Consider the following 10,026-nt stretch of genomic DNA (forward strand, 5'->3'; position numbering starts at 1 on the left):
CCTTGAGTATTTTCCTTGGGTCCTTTTTTGTTCCTTTCTTACTCTTGATTCCTCTGTCTTCATCTTTCTCCTTGTCACTTTTTACGACTTTTTCTCGTCTCTTTGCTTTCGCTTTCAGCATCATCATCATCCACGTCCTCTTTTTTTTGGGATTAACGATCTTTGCTCGATCTTTTATTTTTTTCGGTTCTCTTTTTTTTGTTTGTGTTCCAAAAAAACAACAACAACCAACCGTCAACATGCAGTTCAAGGCCATCATCGTCCTCGCCTCGGTCGCCACCGTCCTGGCCGCGCCCGCGCCCATCTCCTCTGGAACCGTTGTGGACGTCTACGGCGCCGCCCCCGTCGAGGCGGCCCAGCTCGACGCCCGCCAGACTGCCAAAGAGGAGATCACTGCCGCCATCACCGAGGCGGTCAAGGACGCCGTGACGGCGCTGGCGGTCAAGGGCGCCAAGATGGGAGCGCAGTTCGTCAAGGACCTCAAGAACTGGACCAACGCCCGGGAGGAGTTCACCAAGACCACGGTCAAGGGCATGTGGGAGGCGCAGACCGACAAGAAGGCCTTCCCCGCCGCCGTCTGCTACAACATGGGCTACAAGGCCGACGGCGCCGCCGGCAAGGTCAAGGTCGACCTCAAGTCCGGCCTCCTCCACACCGACTACGACTGCTTCTACATGCCCGGCAACTCCGTCTTCAAGGGCGAGGGCGACGGCGGCTTCATCAACCTGGCCATCCAGTCCGACAACAACCGCTGCACCTTTGACAGCAAGGCCAAGACCCTCACCTGCAAATAAAGCCGCTCCGATCGAGGCCTCTCTTTTTGTCGCTCGCTGCATGGTTCCGGCAGAAGACAAAGCAAGCCGTCTTTGACAATCTTGTTTTTGACAAATAAGAAAACCCGATTTCTTCTTTTCGAGCATTGATTGTTTTTTTTCCTTCTTCTTTTGGACATTCCAGGTGGATTTTGTGCATCATCGCGCAGCATCAAAAAAGGAGTTATTTGATTTTTTTCCCCCCCTCAGAGGGATTTTTGCATTGCGAATCTGGCTCTCTGTTTCGTCATTGCATTGTTTTTGGAGGATTTGCATATTTATGCCAAGTTTGGTTGGGGTAGCATTTGGGAAGTTTTGGCTGTGTTAGCTGTGGTTCTCTCTTTCGTTCGCTTCGTCTGTATCACTCTTTGTCTCATTAGCCTTGGGGGAGATTTTCTTTTCTCCCTGACTTTTTAGACAAAATTAGCTTGTCCTTTTTGTTGGAGGTTCTGTCATGCAGAGCCTTCAGCGCAATGGAATGGGCAATTGTCCTTTTCTACAAAATCTCCCTTATTGCCTTTTGTGCTTGTGATTGGTTGTCATGTGTAAGTCAGCCTGCTTTGGTCATTTTGGGCTTTTGATACAATGCTTTCCGGATGTCTAAATGTACTTTCATACTGATGGTTGCTGAAACATGACTCTGCTGTAACACTTCGCTTATCCTTCCTTTATCATGTTTCAACTTTCAACTATGTTGGTATAGACTTGATCTCCAAACTTTATAACTTAATCTTGACCGCGAGTCAATCCGGGTTGTCTGTGACTAATTCACTAATTAACCAAGTTTGATTATCTAGATTCTACAGTAGACAGCAAAATGCAAGAATATTCGTTTGAAAACCGGCAGTGACCAAGTCAGTGTCTTTTACCAGCCACATATTATAGATGTCATAATATCCCTAGACTAGAGGCTACATATAAGTAGTCTATCAAGATCTTTGACTAGCGGGGGAGAATGAATGAATCTGTTTCAAAGACTCGAGTATCGTCCTGAGAACACTCAGGCACGGAGACGGGTAATCAATCTACAGTAATAACCATAGAAATACACTTCGAATCTTGATCAATTATCAATATCACCTGTTATCTTCCACCCGTAAGCTTTCGTTTGAAAGATGATGTTTTGGAAAGAAACCTGTCATGGCGCTGTAGCATTCAATATATTTCTTGCACAAACCAACCAACCAAAAGTATATAACTAAGATTTTTTTTCTTTTCAGATCTGTACCGAGCTCTGAGTAACTGATAAAAGCAACAAATGAAATCAAAACAAAAAACCCAGACATGTAGGGTATCCGGAAACTCCCAAGACTAGCCAATCCTTACCCAATGTTCGCCCAAAAGCCAGACCAACCGAAATCCAAACCATCACTCCGAAAACACGATACTGACCTTGTGCGTTACCTTACCTTTTAGTGTGCTCGAAAGAGCTTCAGCATCAGTAAGCAGGGTTAATAGTATCATCAGCATCAAGGGCACCAGCAGGATCCGCGAGCCGGGGGTTCTGCCCAGTAGGAGACATGCCGGGGACGGACGCAGCTGCAACAGGCGCAGCTGGAGCGTATCCGCCTTTAGAGGGCGTGACCGAGCCGAGGCTTGCGGGATTGGCTGCGGACCCGCTAATCTTGCCTATCACCTTCTTCTTGATGGCGCCAGTGACGGTGTTGTCGGCTTCCCACTGCGCCTGCTGCGTTTCAAAGTCAAACTTCCTCTGCTTCCTGTCCAGCTCGGAATCCTTCTCCGCCTCCTTCCTGAGTCTATCCGCGTTCTTGACCTGCGCGTCGAGCAGCTTGTTGGATATCTTCTTCTGCTCGTCCTCGGGGCTCGTTCTGAAGCTGCCTATCAAGTTCGCCACCGCATTCTGCGACTTGGGTTTCTGCGGCGTGGTTTGGATCGCCGGGCTCGCAGGCACGGTGGCGTCCATGCCGTCATAGCCGCCTGGCTGAGCGGCCGGGACCCGTCGCCTGCTGAGCGCACCCGCAGCGTCGACGGAAGCGCCGGCCACATCCCTTTTCGAGGGCTTGCCCCTGGCGTTGCCCCAAAACTCGTTCCATACGTCAGGGACAGCGGTAAAGAACTTTTTGCCCGTGTTACCGAGGAAATTAATCGTACGTCCTGCGGTTCCTGCCACCAGTTCAGAGCCATCGGTCAAGGTGCCGCGCTTCTGATGTTGAGCCGAACCGCTCTGGATGGCATCGTTGAGTGCGTCAGCCTCATCCTCCCAGTTCCCAGAGCCACCAGCGGCGTAATGATCTCTCGCGTCGAGAACCAAGTTTGGAGCATCGCCTCCCGCGTTGCCCAGATCCCGAGGAAGGTTAGTCGGCGCCGCGACAGCCAGGCCTAGGAGCGGCAGGAGGATGAGGGTCTGTTTAACCGAAGGCATCCTTTCACACTTTCTGTTTTACTGGAGACAACAACAAAAAAAGGGGGGGTCGTGGCTAGGTGATAGAGTTAGCTGGTAGAAGTTGAGCTGCGAGCAAATTCGAGTTGTTTCAGTGGAAGCAAGAGAGCACTTGCAAAACAGCAATAACTAACAAAACACAAAAAGAGAAGAGTAAACAAAAGAAAGGAAAAAGAAAAGCGGAAAGTTGATGAAAGAACTGATGCTGGCTAGTCTCCAAGCGTATGATGCTGATGCTGAAGATGATGGCAGAAGTAAAGGTACCAAAGACGCAAGGAGCGAATCACCATCAGATATACACGCCATTCGCCGAGAAGTCATCAAAGATCTTACTACATCCGGCTTTGTTGATCCGGCCTGGCGCTGGCTGGGGGTGAGAAACGGAGCCGGGTTTAACGGCCAAGGGAGGAGTAAGGCGATAGAATAGCACACCTCGTCCATGCATGGCCTGGATTTGATCCTATGGTTTGCTTACGCCCAGTGCTGACGACTTGTCGCAATCTCAGGAATCCCTCACTTCCATGACCTTTTATTCCCGCGACTCCTCTTCAGCATCTAAGGCATTTGGAGCTACACGACCCTTGCTTCAGAAAAAAAAAGAGAAAATAAGTCGCCGGCGAACAACGGCGTTGATTTTGCGCTTATCGAAATGTTTGGTCGCGAAAAAAAAGGGACCAAATCATGGAAGCGCTGTACATTCAAAGAGGGTCTCACCCTTCTGCGCCTGCGCCTCAGGAAGAGACAGGGATTTCCAAGAATGACAAGGCTTACTGGTTCGTTACTTGCATTACAGACCGGGGTGGGCGCTGCGCCACACGGAGAAGCGGGAATGGTCAAGGTTTCATGTTTTCTAGAGTGGAAGGTTCTCCAAAAGAAAAAGAGACAACAACAACAGATAGATGAACAGCAGCTATGCTGATTATTGATTAGGTTGGTTTGATGTGCTGGCGAGTTTGTATCTGCTGCTACAGTAGTCTAGCAGAGAGGCCAAGGTGTGGAGTACGGGAATCGGCACCTTCCTGCAGGCAACAGCGATTGCTTGCTCCACAACGCCGTCCTTCCATTCATCCAATTGGACCTTATTCGCATCCTCCTTTACTGCGGCACATCTGTGCCACTCAGCACCAGGAACGGAATTTATCTACCTGGAACTGCTGATAAATCCATCCGCTGCCTGTACGCGGGAAATTCAACAACACTCAGCAGGCAAAATTCTGACAATCGCTGTTCGAGGCCTAGGTCTACACTAGTTCTACCTATTGGACAGACATTCCGTGTTTATGTGCCAAACACACAGTTACTCGAGCTTCATTGAAAGGCAGGAACTTGTAGTGTGCACAACCAACCAATTTGGTGCTATTGGAAACAACAGCCATATTTTCCCAAGTAATCAACTTCCCATGTCTTTCATCCAACATGACCACCAGTGATGAAAAAAAAACAGACTGAACTTAATCAACTGTAGTAATATGCCACTGTTTTTCGACCATGACTCCCTGCTCAACATTCATCGAAATCTCACCGGCGCACCCACTCAGACACGAGGACACCAGTTGGAAGTCGAGCGCCTATTTCTTACCACGCTTCCGGCCGGGTACCACCTTGAACCCGGCGCCTTGGATCCCACTGTCAGCGCCAGGGCTGGATCCAGCAGCAGTCGCTGAGGCGCTACCGTTCGAATTGCCGCCCTTCTTGGCCACCTCGCTCCAGCCTTTGTCTGCACCCGAGCCTGAAGTAGCTCCACCTAGGCCACCGCCCCGGGAGGCGCCCGCAGTCTGCTTCTCAACGACGCCCTTGTCAGCAAGCTTCTTACGGCGGATGAACTCCTCGGCGAAATGGCGTCCGTCCATGGTAGTTGAGTTGGCGTAAACGGCATCCGAGATGAGTGTTTGATCAAGGGGGAGGACGAGGAGCGTCGAGGCAAAAGTATCAACTGCAAGAATATTAGTCTTGGTTCACATTCACAAAAAAGGTGTATTGAATGAATACAGGGGGAAAAACAAGCTGAGGTCAGATGCTTACTGTCAATACCACCAGTAATACCACGCCCAAGTTCACGTCGGAGCCATTTGTTGAACTCCTCCATTGCAGCGCCAGTCGAGTCCATCTTGTTCACGGTGGCTGGGCTGGCTCGGGCCGAAACAGTGGCAGGTTTGCTGGGAGGAGCCGCAGATACAGCGGGTTTCACAGCACCGGTGCTAATGGTGCGAACCTGCTGAGCGGCAGGTCCAGTAGGGATCTTGACCTTGCCGCCGGCACCCACCGTAGCCCAGCCAGGAGGGGCCGAGACAGCAGCAGGCGCAGGACCCTGATTGACCTTGCTAGCAAGGTCGGCATAGCGCTTTCCCATGCTGTTGCTGACAGTCGCAGCAGCAGAGGCCGCAGCAGCCTGCTCCTGAGCGCGAGCCAAACGGGCCTTGCGAACCTCTTCCTCGCGTTGAATCTCGGCAAGCGTCTTCTTCTTGCCGTTGGTTGTGTTTGGCGTCTCGGCGGGCGTAGGGGTCGTACCCTTGACACCTCCACCCACGCTTGGCTTGGCCCATGGGCTGTTACCAGACGGAGTAACGGGCGAGCCGCTGCCCCAGGTGCTGGTGGTAGGAAGAATGGGCGCCGCACCGGTAACGGCCGTCTTCTCACGCTCGCGGAGAGCAGCAGCTTCCTGCTCAAGGGCGGCACGTCGCGCAGCGGCAGCGGCCATCTCGGCACGCGCAGCCTTCTTGGCCTCGGCCTCTTGGATCTCCTTGAACGTTGGTGCTTTCTGGTCCGCCGTGGCCGAAGCCCACGGCGCAAGTGAAGGAGGAGCAGCCTGAGTAGCCGACAGACTTTCCGGAGTGCCCGATTGCGAGCGGTTCATGCTGGCGAACTGATCGGGCAGAGTCGAGCGCGTGCGCTGTGCCGTGGGGGCAGCGATGGTAGCTCCCGCAGGAGGGGGGAACGGCATCAAGGCGTCATTCTCCGAAGGTTGAGTCTGCTTGGCGGCAGCGGCCTGGGTCTTCTGTACCTGCTGTGTCAGGGAAAGGCTGGGCGCCTGAGCTTCTGGTTTCTTGTTGATTTCTTGGGACTTGGTGACGTCCTCAATTATCTGGGCTGCATCTTCTTGAGTTGCAGCTCGGGCTTGAGCGTCATCATTAGCATTCTCCGAGGTATTCTGCTCACCCGCGGCAGCCTCCTCAGCATCCCGCTGGGCCCGCAGCTCTTGGAATTCCTTGAGCCTAGCACTGAACGGATCCTGCTGGAGTTGGTCCACAGCCGGAAGCTGGCTGCGATGGTTGTTCTCACTGGGGGGAGCGACCAATCCGGCCGAAGTTACACCGCCTGCAGGCCTTTGACCGCCCAGTATAGTAGAAAGAATGTTGGGCCCCCCCTGCATGTTGGCAAGCATCTGACGTTCCTGCATGTTCAGATCCTGGGGGAACATGTCGTTGGGCACAGATGTGAGACCAGGCTGCATGATGCCCTGTGAGGTAGGCTCAAAGTAAGAGGGCGTGATGGCGGCTGCTCCCATGTTTCCGATGGGCTGCTGCGTGGGCATGCCGATCGGCGAACTGATGCTCCCAAAACTTGGCTGACTCTGCAAGCTATGCGCGCTCGAGTGGTGTTGAAGAACGCCAGCAGCGCCAGGCTGCATCCCCATCTTGTTGAAAACCTGAGAATGTTGTTGCTGGGCCATAAATTCTCGCTGACGGTGCATGAGAAACTGTTCTTCTTGTTTGCGGCGCTCCAGGTTGTTCTGCTCCTCCGCGGTCAGGGTCCGTCCAAAGCTGGGGAACGCCCCTACCAAAGGCGGGATGACACCTCGGCTGTCGCCAGTAGAGAATGGGCCTGTCTGCGAAGGGGGCCCATGAGCGACACCGATTTGGGGAACCAGGAAGGGTTCCCGCGAATTGCCAATACGGCGAATGAGTTGACCCAGGGGTTCAAAGTCGCTGTCCTCAACGCGCTTGACTCGCAGATCGGGCGTAAAGAAGTTGGCCTTGTACCAATCGTTCATCTCCAGCCCCGTGAACGGACCTTGATGGTTGCCCTGTGGATCCATGTACACCCAACGCATGCGGTCGGGCATGACCATCTGGCGGGCCTGGGCCTGAGACTGGGGACCGTCGACGGGCGTGTGAAGTGAAGAGAAGGGATGGCCACCAGACATTCCACCAAATGACTGGGCTGCTGTAGCGGTTAGGGCCGATGTAGGCTCAGCCGTGGTAAAAAGCCCCTGAGTGCGCGCGGCGTCCGATGTTGGGAAGAGCTCCTCGAACATTCCAGAGCGGCCCGCCCTCATCGGGCTCTCTGTTTCTCGAGGGTTGGGTCCCGTAGCACTGCGCCCAATGGCGCCCAGCGGGTTGACCTGTCGGTAGTCCGGGACAGAGTCGGCCAAGCTGTCGTGTTCCGGTTGCTGCATCTGCGCCTGCATTGCTGCGGGAAAAAGAGAACCAAGCTTGCTGCCACGAAGGGAGCCACCAGCGCTGGCAGGTCCAAACACGTTGGCAAGACCGCCAAGACCGGGCGACTGAACGTCTGGACTGAACAGAGAGCTTCCAAACGGGTTTGCAAACCCACTCCGTTCGCGATCAGGGGTTGCTGAGGTTAAATTGGAAGGCCATGTACTCAGCTGGTTTAGCGCGGGAAACCCACCGCGATTGGCTCCAACGCTGGATGTCTGACTGCGATCACTGCCCTCGACATTTGCAGCCGTAGGAAATCCTCGAGCAATCGCACTGAAGCCCGAGGGTTGCTCGGCAGGCTGACCGTGGCTGTGGCCCGCACCGTAGTCCCCGGCAGACCCCTCATCGTCGCCACGCTCAGCTGGCGGGCTACGATAGGGGTTGGTCTCGGGAGTACCCTCATCCTTGTGGCCTCCCAGGTTCAGATTTGACATGCCATAGTCCCCCGCCGAGCCCTTCATAGGCGTCTCAAAGGTCCGCTGGCTCCCGTGCTGCTTTGGCGAAGGACTAGTCCCCTCTCGCAGGGCGTTTAGGTTGCCAGCCTGCTCCCCAAAAGGGTCGGTGTCGGTTCGCGGTCGAGGACGCCAGGAGTCTTTGCCGTCGGCTGTCGCCTCGCGCGGCGAGGATGCTTCTCCTCCTGGATTGTTATTATCCTTGGGAATCAGGTGGGCCAAACGACTGCCTCCGGCCGAAGCAAATCGCTTGTCTCCTACAGCGGATGTGCCAGGCATGGAGAAGTTGCCGAAACTGCCCATCGGCGAGGAAGCCGACGCAGGACCGGCCGATTGTCCCCATAGCGCAGAGGCTGCGGCGAAGCTGTTTCCAGCGGACGCAGCACCCGAAGTCGTGCGGGACAATGCTCCGAATCCGGCTGCGCGGGCCGATTGAGGCTCTCGATTATTTCCGGACGTATCGTCAGATGGCTCATCGTAGGTCTCGTCTTTTTCCTCCTGATTCCGACGTCCGAACCACGACGAGTCATTACGAGCGAAGCGACCGTTTCCAGTGGGTGAAACGAGACCATCGGCGGGGTAGGGGCTATTTTCGGTCGGTTGTCGACGAGTGCCGGGGCGCGATGCGGTGGACGGCGTGGTGACAAAGGTGCTACCGTGTGAGACGGATGCCTTTCGCCCGTTAAGTCCTCCACCTTGGTGTGTACCATCCTTGTTTTGCTGCGGGGGTTTTACGGGGGAGTTGACATCAGAAGCGAACAACTGAGGGAGGGTGTGTATTAGCAGCGAGTGCGGTAGTAATCCAACACGGTGGGAGGTTGTCGACCTACTTCTTTCTCTTCCTGTGTCATTTCTTGCAGTCCAACAGGCTTTACCGCACCATTCGCGTCCCAACAGACACTAGGGTCCTGCGGTACGTGGGTTTCGTTGGGCTTACCCCAGTTTCGCACCGACGTACCGTTCACAGGCGCAGGGACCCATCCAGAAACGAAAAGTTCCTCCACATTGATTGTACTTTCAGAATTTCTGCTTATTTCCAACAACTGCTCGCGGGTATAACGTAGCGGGCCATCATACGGAGCCGCGTCGGCAGCAGACGGAGGTGCTTGGACTGCAGCGCCATCGGTTGCAGGTGTGCTCTGAGCGGTGGACTGGTTGTTGAAGGGGGTTGTGGAGGAGCGACGGAAAGTCATTGTGCCGTTTGAGGGACGTCCATCGCGTCGCGCCCTGAGTGATTCAAAGATATGTCGTCAGCGTGTGCCAGGAGCCATCACAGAACAGAGCGACCACAACTATCGTCACCCAAAAAAAAACACGAACCATTCTCCGCTTCCATTTCCACGACCGTCACGGCTTCCTCTGGGATCGCGGTTAGATTGGCCTGCGGCCGCTGATGCGAAGCTTGAAGGAAGTTGAGAATTCATCTCGAATATTTGTGCTCGGGTTGACCAAATTGGCGACTACACAAAGCGGAAAAGAAAAAAAAGTCAGCGGTGCAGATGTGGTGATGGATTTTTTTTTTCTCTCTATGTTTTTTTTTTTATTTATCCGCAGCATTTAGGGACGTATTATTTTACAGGTCGGCAGACACGTACACGCGAAGCCGGAGATAGAGGGTAGAGCTTTCGTGGGAAGCTAAAGTTTTCGCGACGGCTGTGACAATATGCGGTCGGTGGGATTCGGTCGGCGCCTACTGGTGGGTGAGGCGATAAATAGCTGGTTGATGGGTTAAAAATAAAAGTGAGGTGGTAATCAAGATGACAGGCTTGCTGGCTATTGCTAGTAGTTTTCGCGACGGACGACGGAGAGTGCTGGCACTTGCTGGGTCAAAGAAAGAAGCTTTCGATTTGTGCTCTGAAAATTCACAGAGGTTGACGCTGGAAGTCTCAGAAGTGGGGCCTCTACTTGCGCCAGTGAAGGAC

The 10,026-nt window shown here is 53.9% G+C and overlaps 3 protein-coding genes across 3 annotated transcripts; 1 reads left to right on the plus strand and 2 right to left on the minus strand.

The window, feature by feature from the left end:
• Positions 1-239: 239 nt before the first annotated feature.
• Positions 240-794, plus strand: PpBr36_04031 (uncharacterized protein; the record flags this gene model as incomplete). Its single annotated transcript, XM_029891197.1, has 1 exon — positions 240-794. The coding sequence occupies one exon, from the start codon at positions 240-242 to the stop codon at positions 792-794; it is 555 nt and encodes a 184-aa protein (XP_029749510.1).
• A 1,456-nt stretch (positions 795-2,250) lies between these two features.
• On the minus strand, positions 2,251-3,195 carry PpBr36_04032 (uncharacterized protein; the record flags this gene model as incomplete). The annotated part of the gene is made up of 1 exon (XM_029891198.1): positions 2,251-3,195. The coding sequence occupies one exon, from the start codon at positions 3,193-3,195 to the stop codon at positions 2,251-2,253; it is 945 nt and encodes a 314-aa protein (XP_029749509.1).
• Positions 3,196-4,781: 1,586 nt separating this feature from the next.
• On the minus strand, positions 4,782-9,528 carry PpBr36_04033 (uncharacterized protein; the record flags this gene model as incomplete). Its single annotated transcript, XM_029891199.1, has 4 exons — positions 4,782-5,146; positions 5,236-8,866; positions 8,935-9,331; positions 9,425-9,528. The coding sequence occupies 4 exons, from the start codon at positions 9,526-9,528 to the stop codon at positions 4,782-4,784; spliced, it is 4,497 nt and encodes a 1,498-aa protein (XP_029749298.1).
• Positions 9,529-10,026: the final 498 nt, after the last annotated feature.

Source organism: Pyricularia pennisetigena, chromosome 6, assembly GCF_004337985.1.
Source record: "Pyricularia pennisetigena strain Br36 chromosome 6, whole genome shotgun sequence".
NCBI classification, from domain to species: domain Eukaryota; kingdom Fungi; phylum Ascomycota; class Sordariomycetes; order Magnaporthales; family Pyriculariaceae; genus Pyricularia; species Pyricularia pennisetigena.